Source organism: Oratosquilla oratoria, chromosome 1 (assembly GCF_046742065.1).
Source record: "Oratosquilla oratoria isolate Oo_2021 chromosome 1, ASM4674206v1, whole genome shotgun sequence".
Lineage (NCBI taxonomy): Eukaryota > Metazoa > Arthropoda > Malacostraca > Stomatopoda > Squillidae > Oratosquilla > Oratosquilla oratoria.
This window is the reverse complement of record NC_134777.1, coordinates 3,313,957-3,331,883: the sequence shown is the minus strand read 5'-3', so window position 1 is coordinate 3,331,883 and position 17,927 is coordinate 3,313,957. Positions and strand designations below refer to the sequence as shown.

The window sequence follows — 17,927 nt, the reverse complement described above, 5'->3', positions numbered from 1 at the left end:
CACGTAAATTCACAGAACATAAAAGGCTAGTATTGCCAAGACACGTATATATATAAGTGTCGAATCAAATATCGATAATCAATAGCAAAAGATAGTCTTAAAGACAATAAGTGGTAAGGTCGAGAAATATCGACCATCAGTATGGAAACTAAGTCCTACGTAATAATTTACGTAAAAAAAATAACAAAGTCGAGAAAATTCTACGACTAAGTCTAAGTCCGACAAAAATGGACACGAGTGCAATGAGGCTCTGTTAGGCAGAGTCTGGATTCTGGATTCCAAGGAAAGACCACCTCGCTTGCGCGGGATCGGGTTTTGTGGGAGGGGAAGAATGTCTGTAGGAAAATGAAAAGATAGTAGTGTATAAAAGAGGGCTATTGCCACCGGGCGAATTGCGAGCGATTAGGGGCTTATTTGTTGTCGTGGCTTAGGAGAACTGGGCTAGGAACTTGGACGGCGGCGCCAATGCCGGGAGGAAGAGCATATTATATCACCAACGAAAGTTTGGAAAATGGTAGGAGACGTAGTAGGAGAGAAAGGGGGAAAAACGGAAAAATCTTTAGCGGGAGGTAAACTGAAATGAGAAGATGTAGTATAAGAGAAAGTGAGAAAGGAAACGAATTTTAGTCGAAGAAAAAGGAAGTGTATATGTTTGTGCGTGGGATGCGGCTTTGTTCGTGAGAGGTGTGTGTGTGTAATTTACGGTTAGTGAGTAGATTTCACTTCCCGCGTGTAGAGGGCGTTCCTGATTGGCCCCAGGTAAGGCATGAGAATTCCTGTTTTACCCCAGGTTGGGTTTGAGTAGCCTGTCAGTTAATGCGTTATTATTATTATTATTATTATCATTATTACCATTACTATTATTATTATTACATTATTGCGGTTATCACCAGTCAAGCTGGTGAAGGGGTGTGTTACTTGTAGGTACGGTTATACACGTCTTATCGTGTACACCGCACGTGGGACGGGCGCAGCTGACAGATAGTCTGTACGGTGTGGTCTAGGTGTAATATGTTGTATCAGATGTTTGTGTTTGGCGTGCAGTTTTTCTAGGTGTCTTGAGTGAAGTTTGTGTTTGTGTTGGTTGAGTGGACGGATGTTGGAAATTTGGTGTAGAGACTCAGTGGTTCTGAAGTCGCTCCATCGCGAGCCCGTGATGAACTGGACAGCGGCATTCTGAACCTTCTGATGCTCGTAGTTATTAGTGGCACATGTCAGCTGGCTTAGTCCCGGGGAAGGCAGAGTCCCCATGACCGTTACAAGCAATGATATATATATAGACTCTTCTCCGTAAGATCCGTGAGATGCCAAGTGTCGCTAGACGCGACGATTAACAAGAGTGTTTAGGAATATTTCCAAGTACATACACGGATATTCTTTACATCAATGAATAGATAATAATATTTGATAAAGTTACCTTGTCAATCTTAGATAAGCAGAAACTTAATAGTTTTTATATGAATATCTATACGTACGTAAATATAAGTTAGGGACGCAGTTGCCACAATATTGGTTCACACGCAAATTTCTTCAGAGCGCGCGTAAGCTTGCATGCCCACACTGGCGTTTACGGCGTCTGAGAACGACGAAAATATGCAATTACTTTAATCTTACGTAAATCAAATCCTAAGATTGACAAGATAGATCCACAAGGTAATTCATATGCAAAGTATGGAATAGTTTGTCAAAGCACAAAAAGGAACGAAATACAATCCGATGAATAGAAATAATCACTTTAAGAGTCTTTAGACGTGGATATACCTCACGTAGGCACAGAACTTTCTCACCGGCGTCCGAAGATTAAGAGAATATGTAATTTCTCTTATCTTACGTAAATCAACTCGTAAGATTGACAAGAGAGATCCACAAGACAATATACATACATAAATCTATATGTAATGTATAGAATATAGTTAACAGCGTACAAAAGGAATGGAATACATCATATATATATAATTCATCACTTTAACAGTACTCTTACATCGATCACTGACAGTTGGATATCGAGAAGTCCACCAAGCCTACCGTGGGAACGGCTGGCATAGTCCGAGTTACACATACGTACATGCGCGCATGTGCGTCTGAATGAAATCTTCACTACGACGAGCCTGTAGTCGTAACTATATATATATATATATATATATATATATATATATATATATATGTGTGTGTGTGTGTGTGTGTGTGTATGTATATATATACACACATATATATATATATATACATATATATATATGTACATATATATATATATATATATAAACAATATTTTCTGTTTAAAATATCATTTCTCAAATTCTGACACATACCATCTATCCATCTCTATATCACAAGATCTTCTTCCCCCTTATAAGCCAGTGAAGGCACACACTGAAGGCCCTTAGGTAGCACTTAGGTACCAGTTCCATTATGCTTTAAAGCATCCTCATAGACACTCATTAGTGCGATTTGTGAAACGCTAGGAGTTCCAGAGATGTGCGTGATAAACACTGTCCGATTTACTCTGTGGAGTAACTAGTGTTCAAACAGATGTTTTGTCATTATAACAGACAACACAAACGATAAACTTTAAAAAAAGTATATGTACAGTACGGCCTATTATCTTGTATATTATAATGTGAATCCGAGACTTAACTTTTAACTACCACAATATTATTTATTTTTAATAGTACGCTATTATAATCTATTACAAGTTTGCACTCCATGAGCTTTTTGTCTTACTTTTGTCCATTTTCATAGCAGATGAATTCAATTTCCTCTTCCACTCTTGACTTCATCCGTATAATTTTTCTAAAGTTTCCTGTAGCAGTTTACACTCTTCTTCCCTCTTTACTCATTCCATAGGGTTGGCCTCATCAGTGAATGTGTCGTTGTTGTTGTCGTTCTCTAGACTGTCTGGCCAAGCAGTCCCGTCTCTCTAATGAACGCCACTGCTGGTACGGCGTTTTCCCACAATCCCCTTATAGAGTGTATGTTATGTTGCTGGCGTGCATCATTGTGTACAATGCAGTCTTCCATAATGTGTTGTATAGTATGAAGTGAAGTGTTATATCCTGGATAGTTATCTGCGATCCGGTCATCCAGCCTCTTCTGGTAACTTAGAAGGGCAGGATTGTGGCCGCATCGCAACCTGGACCAGGGGAACTCTCCTCTCGGGGGAGAGAGGATTCAGAGGGATGGATATCAGGTGGGCTGGCATGTTGTCCTTTAATTTGCTGATGGAGCAGTGAATGATATGATTATGGATATGCTTCTGGAAGCTGGTATCTTTTAGGTTTGGAGGAAGAGAAGAGAGTATTTGTGTGTGATGTAAATATTTGGAGATGGTTTTGATGTCTCTTGGCATGTGCGAGTTTTTCTGTCATGTAGTGTAGTGGGTGGGCTGTGTTTGTGGAGGCTGCAGCTAGTGTTTGTGCCTCTCATGTTGAGGTGATCCTTGAATTTGAGGACTTTTGTTTCAAGGTAAAGATGGTCTGTAGGTGTTGTATTTATGAAGCCTGTAATTATCTTTAGAGCTTTGTTCTGCATAGTGTATCTCAGTGAGATTAGGAGACCAAGCGGGTCTAGCATAATTTATTACTGAGCCTACATATTGTTCGTATAATGTAGCAGTAGTTCATTTGCTCTGTCCGAATTTTGTTCCAGCAATTGATATCAGCGCGTTAAGTCTAGGTATGCATTTTTATTTTATATTTGTGATGTGTTTATTTAAATGATACGGATGTACGTATATTACACCAAGAATCTTGTGTGTGTGTGTGTGTGTGTGTGTGTGTGTGTGTGTGTGTGTGTGTGTGTGTGTGTGTGTGTGTGTGTGCGTGTGTGCGTGCGTGTGCGTGTGTGTGTGGTGTGGGGGGTGGTATAAAGTTGTTGTTGATAAAATGGTGTGGTGTGGTATTTGTCTTCTGTTGTCCAGTTGGTGAAAAGTGTGTCTGTGGATTTGGTTGGAGCTATTTTGAGTCTATTTGTAGTAAAGCAGGTGTTGAGTGTATCGAGGTATGGCTGTAGTATTTCTGTGGTTTTGTCTGCGTTACAGTGTGTACATGTAATTGTTATGTCGTCTGCGTAAAAAGAGATTTGAATTTCTGGAGTGTGGGGTGAGGGTATATCGTGCATGTACAGATTAAAGAGTGTGGGGGATAGGACTGAGGTCTGAGGTACTACGTTCCTAAAGTTTCTGGTGTGCCATGAATTTTCATTATATGACACAAAAGCATTTCTGCTTGCCATATAATTATTCTAGCTCGGTATTCGTAAACGAAACACCTCAAAGTGAACTTCAAACTGAAGCCTGTGAAAAGTCTAGGGTAAACTTACTCACTACGGTAAATATATCAAAAGAAAAAATTAAAAGGTGTATAGACAAACTCAAAGTTAATAAAACACCAGGGCCTGACGGTTGGCATCCAAGAATCTTAAAGGAAATGAAAAATGAGATTGTTGTTCCATTAGAAATGATTTTCAAGAAATACATCATATCCGTAAATGTCCCAAGAGAATGGAAACTAGCTAACGTTACTCCCATATTCAAAAAAGGTGACAAAAAGAAACCAAAAAGCTATATGCCTATAAGTTTGACTTCAATTGTAGGAAAAATAATGGAAACCATCATCAGAGATGCTATCGAACATCATTTAGAAAGTAACCGTTTGATAAATGATAGCCAGCATGGTTTTAGACAGAAACGTTCTTGCGTGACAAAATTACTCGAATTCTACAACACAGTTATCTCGAATTATGACAGAAGAAACAATATAGATTTAATATATCTAGATTTTGCAAAAGCTTTTGATACCGTCCCACACGAAAGACTATTTACTATATTTGCTTCATACGGAATAAGTGGTAGCCTATTAAGATGGACTAGTAATTGGTTGGATAATCGAAAACAGAGTTGTTTTAAATGGAAAACTTCTAGATGGAAAAATGTTACAAGTGGAGTTCCTCAGGGTTCCGTTCTTAGGCCACTTCTATTCATAGTATATATATAAATGATATAGACCATGGACATCTACTGTTTCCAAATTTGCTGATGATACAGAACTCTGTGGAATGGCAAATGGTCACTTAAACCAATTAGATATTCAAGACGATTTAGATAAATTACAGCAATGGTCTGAAAAGTGGTTAATGAAATTTTACACAAGTAAATGCAAGGTAATGCACATAGGTAAAAATAACAGTAAGTATGATTACAAGTTATTTGGAAATTCGTTAACAAAAGTGGATAGTGAAAAAGATCTCGGCGTAATTATCAGTAACGATCTCAAATCATCCAAGCAGTGTATTTCAGCCTCTGAGAAAGCGAATAAGATTTTAGGACTGATTGCGCGATCTTTTGATTTCAAAAGTCCATCACTCATTAACAAGCTATATAAATCGTTAGTTCGTCCACATTTGGAATATGCTGTTTCCGTATGGTCACCGAATCTCATTAAAGACATTGACAGACTGGAAAAAGTACAACGGCGAGCCACAAAACTGATTCCAAATATCAAAAATAAATCATACGAAAATCGACTGAAACATATGAATCTGTCTTCCCTAAAAAAGCGTAGACTCAGAGGTGACTTGATACAGGTCTTTAAAATTCCAAAGGGAATTGACAACAACAAAAATGACAAAATTTTCACATTGAATGGGAATCCGACAAGAAACAATGGTCTCAAACTGCCCGGAAATAGATTCAATTTGGAAGTGGGTAGAAACAACTTCGCCAACCCTGTAGTTAATGAATGGAATAAACTTCCTGCAGAGGCAGTACAATGTAGTTTAGCTCGAACCTTTAAGAATCATGTAGATAAACACCTAAGCAAGATGCTGTAATGATTATCATTTACTTTATATTATCTGTTTTTGTTTTGTTATCATTGTCTGTTTGATTCTCATTTATTATTAATTATATGTAAATTTATTATTGTTTACTATTTACCTGCTTGTTTATTATTTAACTATACCTGTGCATTTACTTATGTATTTTATTTGATATTTGCATTGTTATCGTTTTTATCTATTTGTTTATTATTATTGTGATTTTTTCTTCGCATCCGACCTAGATATGGACCAAAAGGTCTCCTGTCGGCGTGCTCCGGCTTTTGCACACATACATACATATACCAAAGGCTTTTTCCACCTTACACGGGGGTAGCCAAAAAAGAAAAAGGTATAGGAAACACTCCCACCCATTTCATTTCCTATATATTCCACTGCCTTCCACCCTCCTCCCTCCCTCTTATCATGGCACCTCCTGGATGACGGGTCATCCTGCATCCTGTCCACTGCCCTGGGTCAGAAGCAGTGGGTTGACAGGATGGCACTGTGGGAGGTACTGCAGATATATGGAATAGGAGGAAAGCTGTTTAGAGCAGTGAAGAGTTTTTACGAGAGTAGTAGAGTTTGTGTTAGGATTAGAAATGGAGAGAATGAATGGTTTGAAGTAAAGGTGGGACTTCGTTAGGGATGTGTTATGTCGCCCTGGCTGTTCAATCTTTACATGGATGGGGTGGTGCGAGAGATGAATGCAAGAGTAGTGGGTCAGGGGTTGGAGATGGTTAAAGAAAATGGAGAAAAGTGGAAGGTGAGCCAGTTGTTATTTACTGACGACACTGCTCTTGTAGCACGATCATGGGAGGGATTGAGGAAGTTAGTGACAGAGTTTGAGAAGGTGTGTGAAAGAAGGAAGCTGAAGATAAATGTGGGCAAAGGTAAGGTGATGAGATGTACAAGGGGAGAGAGTGACAGCAGCCTGGAAGTGAGCATGAAGGGTGAAAGGCTGGAGGAAGTGGATAGTTTTAGATACTTGGCTGCGAATGTGGCAGGAAAGGGAGGAGTGGGGTGGAGGTAGAATGTAGATTGAGAGAAGCGAGTAAATGCCTTGGTGGATTAAAAAGTGTAATGAGAAATAGACATCTTGGAATGGAGGCTAAGAGGAGGTTATATAAAGGAGTGATTGTGCCAACAGCACTGTACGGGGCAGAAGCATGGAACATGAGAGAGGAAGAGAGAAGGAGTTTGAATATGTTTGAGATGAAATGTCTGAGAAATATGATAGAGGTTACTAGGCTAGATAGGGTGAGAAATGAGGAGGTGAAGAGGAGAACAGGGGTGGAAAGGGAGCTGGGAGATAGGGTTGATTAAAGAGTATTAAAATGAGTGAAGAAAGATTAGTAAAAGAAGTGTGGAAGGCAGAGGTGGAAGGAAGGGATACCGGACAGAATGTCAATGAAGGCCAAAATATCATGATAGGATGTAATGATAGTGATAGACAAAAGATCACGATGGGATGTAAGTATAGTGGAGGAAAAAACACCACGGTAGGATATAATGTCACTGGAGGACAAAATATAATTTTAGGAAGGGATGCCGGACATAATGTCAATGAACGACGGGAGGCCGGCGTGAATCACGGTGACGTAGGGGGACAAAATGTACAAAAGAGATCGGATAACCTTGTTCGACCAGATGTCCGTGATGGGGGAAATGTTAATGTTAATTTTGATGAGAGAAAATTTAATGAGGCATTGAATGTCAATGAAGGACCAAATAATAATATGGAGCAAGGTATAAATAAAAAACAAAATGATAATGTAAGACATAATATTGAAACTCAAAATGTGTCAAAAACAAATAATCACGCGTTTCTTAAAACCATGTACTTTAATTCTCGTAGTATTAGGAAAAAATTCAAGAAATACAGGCGTATGTCAAAAGCGAAAATCTCGATATGATAGGAATAACTGAGACATGGTTAAATGGTACAGAGTTCGAAGCTGAATTTAATATTGCGGGATTTAAACACTTTCATCAGGATAGAAACCACAAGAAAGGTGGGGGTGTTCTGTTGTATGTTAAAAACAATGTTCATGCTTGTGTTTTAGAGAAAGTGAAACAGGATGCATATGATAGTTTGTGGGTTGAGTTAACCCAAACAAATGGACAAAAAATGAATATAGGTGTAATATATAGGCCAAAGACATTATCATTAGCAGACGACAAACTTTTATTTCAAGAACTGTCTAGTTTCTGCAACCGGGATTTATTGATAATGGGTGATTTCAATTTTACTGACATTGATTGGATGACCCTTGAACATGGCCATATAGGTAGTCGCTTGATTGATTTTCTTGGTGACAATTACTTAATTCAGCATGTAAAAGAGCCCACAAGATATGGAAACTTACTCGATCTATTGATCACTAGCCGCGAAAGCATGGTAACTGATATAGAAGTCGGTGAATCTGTTGCAAATAGCGATCACAACTTAGTTAGATTCAAACTCCTAAACAATTTTAGAATAGATACTTGTGTTTCTAAAATACCCGATTTCAGTAAAGCTCAGTTCATAGGACTACGTCAGGAGCTTCAGCTTACAGATTGGGAGGCAAAATTAAACGAAAGACCTGTAGATCAGATGTGGGAAATTTTTCAAAATACGCTCACTAAGATGATTCAAACTTACATTCCTTTTAAGGACAGACGTCCCCCAAATCAGGCTCGCCCAAAGTGGCTCGACAAAGAAACTGAAAAAGTATTGCTAAAAGAGACAGGCTTATAAGAAATATAAGTGCTCGGGTGCATCTAATGACTATGAAAGTTATGTATCAATACAGAGAGATTTAAAAAAGACAATAAGTAAAAGAAAACGACAATACGAAATGAACATCGCTGATAAATCCAAAGAGAATCCCAAAGAATTCTATAGTTACATTAGAGATAAGAAGGTTGTTAGGAATCACATTGGTCCACTATTATCTGCTGACGGTCAACTTTAAATGAAGAAATGTGTAATATCTTAAACAATTATTTTAGCTTGGTATTCGTAAATGAAACACCTCAAAGTGAATTCCAAACTGAAACCTGTGAAAAGTCTAGGGTAAACTTACTCACTACGGTAAATATATCAAAAGAAAAAATTAAAAGGTGTATAGAGAAATTCAAAGTTAATAAAACACCATGGCCTGACGGTTGGCATCCAAGAATCTTAAAGGAAATGAAAAATGAGATTTGTTGTTCCATTAGAAATTATTTTCAAGAAATCCATCATATCCGGAGATGTCCCAAGGAAATGGAAGCTAGTTAACGCTACTCCCATATTAAAAAAAAAAGTGGCAAATAGAAACCAGATAACTATAGGCTTGACTTCAGTCGTAGGAAAAATTATGGAAACTATCATCAGAGATGCTATCGAACATCATTTACAAAATAACTGTTTGATAAATGATAGCCAGCATGGATTCAGACAGAAACATTCTTGCGTGACTAACTTAATTAAATTCTACAACGCAGTCATCTCGAATTATGACAAAAGAAACAATATAGATTTAATATATCTAGACTTTGCAAAAGCTTTTGATACCATCCCACACAAAAGACTACTTACTAAATTAGCTTTACACGGAATAAGTGGTAAACTATTAGGTTGGACTAGTAATTGGATGAATGGTCGAAAAGAGAGAGTTGTTTTAAATGGAAAAACTTCTAGATGGAAAAATGTTACAAGTGGAGTTCCTCAGGGTTTCGTTCTTGGGCCACTTCTATTCATAGTATATATAAATGATATAGACCATGGACTAACATCTACTGTCTCCAAATTTGCTGATGATTCAAAACTGTGCGGAGTGGCAAATGGTCACTCAAACCAATTAGATATTCAAGAGGATTTAGATAAATTACAGCAATGGTCTGAAAAGTGGCTAATGAAATTTTAACACAAGTAAATGCAAGGTAATGCACATAGGTAAAAATAACAGTAAGTATGATTACAAGTTATTTGGAAATTCGTTAACAAAAATGGATAGTGAAAAAGATCTCGGCGTAATTATCAGTAACGACCTCAAATCATCCAAGCAGTGTATTTCAGCCTCTGAGAAAGCGAATAAGATTTTAGGACTGATTGCGCGATCTTTTGATTTCAAAAGTCCATCACTCATTAACAAGCTATATAAATCGTTAGTTCGTCCACATTTGGAATATGCTGTTTCCGTATGGTCACCGAATCTCATTAAAGACATTGACAGACTGGAAAAAATACAACGGCGAGCCACAAAACTGATTCCAAATATCAAAAATAAAGCATACGAAAATCGACTGAAACATATGAATCTGTTTTCCCTAAAAAAGCGTAGACTCAGAAGTGATTTGATACATGTCTTTAAGATTTTAAAGGGAATTGACAACATCAAAAGTGACAAAATTTTCACATTGAATGAGAATCCGACAAGAAACAATGGTCTCAAACTGTCCGGAAATAGATTCAATTTGGAAGTAGGTAGAAAAAACTTTGCCAACCGTGTAGTTAATGAATGGAATAAACTTCCTGCACAGGTAGTGCAATGTAGTTTAGCTCGAAGCTTTAAGAATCATTTAGATAAACACCTAAGCAAGATGCTGTAATGATTATAATTTATTTTATATTATTTGTTTTTGTTTTGTTATAATTTATCTGTCTGATTTTCATTTATTATTAGTCATATGAGACGTACAAAGAAAAGAAAAGAGAAGTAAAGCAAAAGGTAAAGGAGGCAAAGAGGAGAGCAGAAGTGAAATGGGGTAGGAGTATGACAGAAAATTTTGAAAGTAATAAAAAGATGTTTTGGAAAAAAAAATCAAGAGAGGAAGAGGAGGCGAATCAAGTAGGGAAGAAAAGGTAAAAGGTACAGATGGAGAGATGATAATGGAAGAGATGGCAGTAAGGGGAAGATGGGCAGAGTATTTTAGGGAGTTGCTAAATGTGAAGGAGGATAGGGAAGGAAAGATAGCTGCAGTGGGAAATGCGAAGAAAATGAGAGTGATGAGTGAGGAGAATGGAGGAGAAATAAGGAAGGATGAGGTGAAGGCAGTTGTAAAGATGATGAAAGCAGGTAAGGCACCATGGTCTGGATGGATGCCATGCAGAATGTCTGAAAAAGGGAGGTTCAGTGATGGTGGACTGGTTGGTGAGGTTATTTAATGTTTGCTGGAGAGAGGGTAGAGTACCGGAGGACTGGAGAAGTGCCTGTATAGTTCCTCTTTACAAGGGAAAAGGGGACAAGTGTGAATGTAGTAGTTTCAGAGGGATTAGCCTGTTAAGTGTAGTAGGGAAGGCTTATGGGAGGATCTTGATTGAGAGGATTAGGTGAGGAACAGAAGGAGTAATTGGTGAGGAACAGTGTGGATTTAGGACAGGTAGAGGTTGTGTAGATCAGATCTTTGTGGTAAGACAGATATGTGAGAAAGCTATAGGAAAGGGGAAGGATGTTTTTTGGGCTTTTATGGATCTGGAAAAGGCTTATGATAGGGTAGACAGAAAGGCACTGTGGGAGGTTATGCAGATTTATGGGATAGGAGGAAAGATTTTGGGAGCTGTCAAGAGTTTTTATGAGAGTAGTAGAGCTTGTGTCAGGATTGGAAATGGAGAGAGTGAGTGGTTTGAAGTAAAGGTGGGACTTCGTCAAGGATGCGTTATGTCGCCCTGGCTGTTCAACTTATACATGGATGGGGTGGTGCGAGAGGTGAATGCTAGGGTAGTGGGTCAGGGATTGGAGATGGTTAAAGAAAATGGAGAAAAGTGGGAGGTGAGCCAGCTGTTGTTTGTGGACGACACTGCGCTTGTGGCAGGGTCAGAGGAGGGATTGAGGAAGCTGGTGGCAGAGTTTGGGAGAGTATGTGATAGAAGAAAGCTAAAGATAAATGTTGGTTAAAGTAAGGTGATGAGATGTACAAGGGGTGAAAGTGGCAGTAGACTGGAAGTGAACATTAAGGGAGAGCGACTGGAGGAAGTGGATAGTTTTAGATACTTGGGTGCAAGTGTAGCAGGAAAAGGTGGAGTGAAGGTGGAGGTAGAATGTAGATTGAGAGAAGCGAGTAAATGCCTTGGTGGATTAAAGAGTGTAATGAGGAATAGACATTTGGGAATGGATGCGAAGAGGAGACTGTATGAAGGAGTGACTGTGCCAACAGCACTGTATGGGGCAGAAACGTGGAACATAAGAGAAGAAGAGAGAAAGAGTTTGAATGTGTTTGAGATGAGGTGTCTGAGAAGTATGGTGGGGGTTACTAGGCTGGATAGAGTGAGAAATGAGGAGGTGAGGAGGAGAACAGGGGTGCAAAAAGGATTTGGGAGATAGGGTTGATGAAAGAATATTAGGTGGGTTTGGACACATGGAATGAATGAGTGAATAAAAAATATTAATGGTGGTATGGACGGCAGATGTGGAGGGAGTGAACATGAGGGGACGTCCTAGGATGAGGTGGATGGATGGGGTGAAGGGGGCTTTGGGGAAGAGGGGAATGTCTGTTGAGGAAGGAAGGGAGAGGACAGAAGACAGAGGTGAGTGGAGAATGGTTGTATATGGATGATGTTGTGATTGCATGAGGAGGAATGGCGGGGGGGGGGGGGGTGGGGTAGTATGTGTGAGTAAATTTTGACGCAGCCCGAAGGGATTTCTCCCCGTCCTCTCCTTATATGCAAGGGGGGACGGAGAGGGGGGGGTCGCCGATTGAATGAAGCGGCCTTGCTGTGGATGTGCTGTGTCTTGCGACACTGCTTCTGACCCAGGGCGGTGGGCAGGGTGCAGGGATGACCCGTCATCCAGGAGGTGCTCAGATGAGAGGGAGGGTGGGAGGGGTGTGGAGTGTATTTAGGGATGAAATGGGTGGGAGTGTTTTTATGCCTTTCCCTTTTTGGCTACCTCCCTTGGAAGGGGGAAAAAGCCTTGGTATATATATGTATGTATATGTCAATTCATTATTGTTTACTATTTACCTGTTTGTTTATTATTTAACTATACCTATGCATTTATTTATGTATTTTATTTGTTATTTACATTATTATAGTTTTTATTTTTTATTTTATTATCATTATGTTTTTTTCTTCGCATCCGACCTAGATATGGACCAAAAGGTCTCCTGTCGGCATGCTCCGCCTTTGTAATCCTTTGTGAATATGAGGGGGCGTCCTAGGATGAGATGGATGGATGGGGTGAAAGGGGCATTACAAAAGAGAGGAATGTCTGTAGAGGAAGGACGGGAGAGGACAGAAGATGGGGGTGAAGGAGAGGGGATGTGTATAGATGATGCTGTGATGCATGAGGGGGAGTGGGTGGGGGATGGGGGGTGAGGAAGTATGTATGAGAAAAAAATTGACGTAGCCCTAAGGGATTTCTCCCTGTCTTCTCCTTTTCTGTATGAGGGGACGGAGAGTGGGGGTCGCCGATTTTATGAAGCGGCCATGCTGTGGATCTGCTCCGCCTTTGTAATCCTTTGTAATATAATTGGCTAGTCATGTTTTGGTATGACTGTGCATATCTGCGTTGTATATTTTGTCTGTGAGATTGTGCCAGGGGATGGTACCAAAAACTTTACTAATATCTTATGTTATTAAGTGTTCTGTGTGGAGGCCTATCTGAATTGATACCGCCCAAAACCCTCAGTTTAAGTTGAATCAGAAAAGTTTTTGTGGAGTGTGCTGGTCTAAAACCGTGTTTTGGTTTGATAAGGGGATGTGGTGTGACAAGTTATAGTATGAGGCGTTCTATGACTTTGGAGGGGATGCATAGATGTGTGATTGGGCGGTGCGATGCTAACTGTTATGACTTTGTTAGATTTGGGGGTTGTGTGATTTTCCTATGCTTTTAGATGTCGGGTATGGTGTGTGTGAATAGCAATGTTGGTGAGTGTATGTATTTCGTGTGGTCCATAGTGTTTTATGTTTATGTTACCTATGTTGTCCCTACCACAAGAGGATGAGTGTATGATTTATGGATAATGTGCTTTGTCTGGCTGTCTATAAAGGGTGCGTAGCCTGAGTCTGTAGGGAAGTCTTTCTTATGCCGGATGATGCGTCGGTCGTCAGGGTGAGGGATAAGATGGCTTGTCTGTGCAAAGTGATTTATGAGAATGTTTTCTTGTTGTCTGTTTGAGGGTAGGATGACTATTGCTGTGGTGATTCCTGTGTGAGAGCATGGTATGTTACTATTGGATAATGTGATGCGGCTGAATGTCTTGTACGTTTTTTTGTAATTAAGTATGTTGATAAATGTTTGCCAACTTAGTGTTTTTTGTTCATGTACCTTATTGTTGTTCTCAATGTTAAGTGCTTGTATATAGTCTGTTATGATCTGAGGGACAGATGTGGGAGGTATTTTGTTTGAATGTGTCGCGATGTCTGATGAGGTCTTGGATTTCTTTGTTGAAATTTGGGCTGCGTGATTTTTTCTTACCTCTAGGGATGTATTTATTATCTGCCTTTTGTGTGATTGTGCTGAAGGTGAGCACAGCAGTGCCTATGTCTGTGATTAGTGTACTATTCAGTGTCTGGAAGTGTTGTTCGGTTTCTTCGGTGAAAGCTTCCCTATTTGCACTTTTGTAATTGGTGTATGTGTGCCTGTGGCCAACTGGTATGTATCTTGTTTTAGGGGTGATGATGAATGGAAGGAGGTCAGGTCTAAGAAGGGGTGTAAAGGGCTTGATTGGGGATGGGTGTGATTACAGGTGTTGTTCATGATGATCAATGAGTAAAGTTGTGTCTGTAAATCAAACCGCCTGTTCATGTCAGGGTTGTTGACATACTAGGCCGACAACTTGGCGTTCAAGTCACCACCTAGGTTAAGGTTAGAGATGGTTGAGGTTAGGCCTGAAGTTGTTAGGAACTGTGAAGGTATGTACATGTTACCTATTGTGATTATGGATTTATTACCTGTTCGAATTTGGATTGATTGGGTTTCGTTGATGCTATCTATGGGATAGAGGAGTGATTTGGTGGTGGTTCTGTTTCCACAATGTAGATGGATTGGTCGATCAGTGTGATGAGTCCAATGTTGTTGTCGACGGTCCGTTCTTGTCTGAAGGTAGTGAGATTATGAAATTATAGTGTTTTATGTTAAGCGCCATAGTTCTGTCTCATGTATGATGCCACTGTGTACGTTGTGTTGCTTGAGGAAGTGTGCGAGTTCGTGTTTTTTATGCCATAAATGTTAAATTGTATAATGTTGATGTGTATCCTGCACGTGTTGTAGGTTGCTGTACGGGGCTGGGGCACGGGTGGAATAGGATTAGGATCAGCGTTAGGAGGAAGGGGAGGAGTGGATGGGGGAAATGGGAGGGAAGAGGTAGGGGTGTGGGTGAGAATGCAGGCTGGGGGTGGGAAGGTGGGAGTGAGATTATGGGTAGGCATGAGGAACAGGCCCAAGTGTTTGTGATATGTTTTATTTCAGCAAGTGTTGTGCAAGTGAAGTGAGCCCAGTTTTAGGATAGATTGCATTGAACCGAGTCCGAGGTGATGGGATTGGAGCATGCTAGACACGTGTTTTATTGATCTTATTATTATTTTTTATGGGTCTAAAGCTGCTACTTACATCTCGGGGTGATGGGGTTGGAGCATGCTAGACACGTGTAATTTTTTATGGGTCCAAGGCTCCTCTTTACATCATTTATTCACTTTTCATTTTTTTCTTTGTTTATTTATTTATTCATTTATTTATCTATGTATTCATTTATCAATTTATCTATGAATACATTTATTTATTTATTTATTCATTTACTTATTTCTATTTTCTATTTATACGTATTTACCTATTCATACTTTTATTTACTAATTTACCTATCTATATCTTTATTTACTCTATTTTCAAAGCCACATTATAGTTGACCAGCAGGTCTCCCACTGTTATGTTCCTCGGTATTCAGCTGTAGAAAATTCTCTTTGACAGATTTCCTCGTAATCACTGGTTTTGTGAAGACACTTTTGCAAATTTTCTGAAAAATTATTCTGGGAAATTATGGGGCCACAATGGGCCACAGTTGTTTCGCAGAGTCATGGAGGGACATTGTGGAAAGCTTGCACACATCAGCAAATGCAGGGATGTTGAAATTTTTGGTAATACAAATGCATCTGTATTAATTTTGTAGAACATTAGGGGCTCTTGGTCCATAAATTCAATCTTGAATATTGACAAGGATAATTGAGTCTAGTTAATGGATATTGTTAACTCAGAGGATGTACTGTAGAGTGATTAATCATTATTTTCTGTACACAGAACCAGCTGTTATCTACCCGATACATTTCAGTCATTGGCAGTCATATTTCGAACCTGGAAAAGGAAGCGACTGGATGAGAATGAAATCAAAAGACACTGTGGCTATCCACCTTTGGAATAAGTTCAGTCGTAATAATTCCATTGTGCATGGAGACAACTCTATTTTAGATCTGGTAGCAAAAGAAAACTGTCCTTTGGTTTACGCAGCTACAAAAGACATATAACTTCAAGAATACCATTGAGAGAAGAAACCAGGCGGAAAATATCAAATAAATTATTAAATAAGTCCTCAGTGTTATCTATATTACCTATGGACATTCTGTTGAATGAAACCTTTGAGAATAATCTAAAACAAAATATAACTATGGTGAATGTGAACATGTTTACTGAGGGGTCGCTAGATCACTCGATGGAAAATTAAATGAGCTTACCAAATGTCAACAGAAAATACAACAAAATTTGAACTTACTTTTATATAAGAGCAAATCTTCAATGCAGCGGTTTTGAACTTTCTTTCCCTTCGAACCCTTTTTTTTTTTTTATCTTATGTCAGAATGTAATTTCCCCTTTGTTACTAGCATGCTTGTCTCAAAAAGAGAAATATTAATGGTTGATTTGATCTGTGCCGTATATAAAAGTGTGATGTTCTGTAGATAATTATCTATGTTGTCATCAACTATAATGAAGTCACGTCTGGCGTCCAGCAAGAGGATTGGGAGAAACGGGGTTATGGTAAATTGTATTCCATAGATAATGACTTCCCTTGAACAGAAGAGGTATTTGTATGTGTGGTTGGATCCCTTAGGGGATTCTCACCTTTTCTTACTACCAATCCCGCCAATCATGTCCTCACTACTTCCTCCGTCATTTCCGGTCACCATGATTTAGAATTCATTGGCGTGGTGGCAAAAAGGGGTCATTGCATAGATTGGGAAAATGCTGCAGTTATTTCTAAATCACATTGTAGTTTCACGAAGAAAATAATTTAATCTTCCTTCATAAAACATTTCCCCAAATACAATACCTCTAAAGGTCAATGGCCACCAGACTCTATTGCATCGCTGCAGTCAGTAAATTGTTATCTAATGTCACTGGACCAAAATCAAGCAACCAACGATCACTCCACCTGGGCACGTGACTTGAGTCTCTTCCCCCGTCCCTTTATTGTACACTATATATCAGTATATATTCTTGCAATGTACCTATTGTATCTGTCTGCTGAAGAAGGCAACAGAGAGTGGTTGAAATATACAGAATCTTCTATTTCTTGTCTTATTTTCCGATGGTGGGTTACAAGTTTAATTTTGCCAACCTGCTACGGCATTATCTTTATCTAATCTAATACATTCTTCTTCTTTAACACTGATGCCGAGATCCTTACATCTACTGAGAGGTACTTGAAGGAATGATGTAGTGGTGGTTGAAGGCCCGACCTACTCGTTCACTGAGTGCTCCGCGAAAGAGGGCCAGCCTACCTGGGCACTGCAGGAATCAGCCAGTGTCTCGTGCCCAAAATCTTTGCCCTAGGCCTCTCTTTCCCGTCATTTCTCCGCATAGCAATTCACATGGCATTCATGGAACGCATGAAGTCGCCTTGTGGAATGAAGGACTGGTCTAACTGCTCTGCCGCCTTTCAAGTTTACAACCCACCTTCCACTCCCACACTTCAGATTATAAGATCAATAAAAATCTTAACTATTATGAGGACTATTAAGAGAAAAATCCAATATCTAATCCATTGATCAGTCCCCAAACAAAACAATAGCCCAATTTCGGAATACTTCTACATCAAATCCCCGTCCTTTACACACACTTTCAAAAATGGTCACTAAATGCTTCAGTCTCTCCTATGAATTACCCGCAAGCGCAGTATCACCCATAATCAACAATTGGTTTACCTCCCACTTCCCTCTA

The 17,927-nt window shown here is 39.3% G+C and overlaps 1 protein-coding gene across 1 annotated transcript in view; it reads left to right on the top strand.

Annotated features, from left to right (window-relative positions):
* The window catches only part of LOC143031834 (lactosylceramide 4-alpha-galactosyltransferase-like), a 40,944-nt gene extending 23,787 nt beyond the window's left edge, over positions 1-17,157 (top strand). The window contains exons 5-6 of the mRNA XM_076196175.1: positions 15,687-15,853; positions 16,014-17,157. Of these exons, the coding sequence (XP_076052290.1) occupies positions 15,687-15,853; positions 16,014-16,237 (391 nt within the window). The 3' untranslated portion in view covers positions 16,238-17,157. The remainder of the gene's footprint in view (positions 1-15,686; positions 15,854-16,013) is intronic.
* The last annotated feature ends 770 nt before the right edge of the window (positions 17,158-17,927 follow it).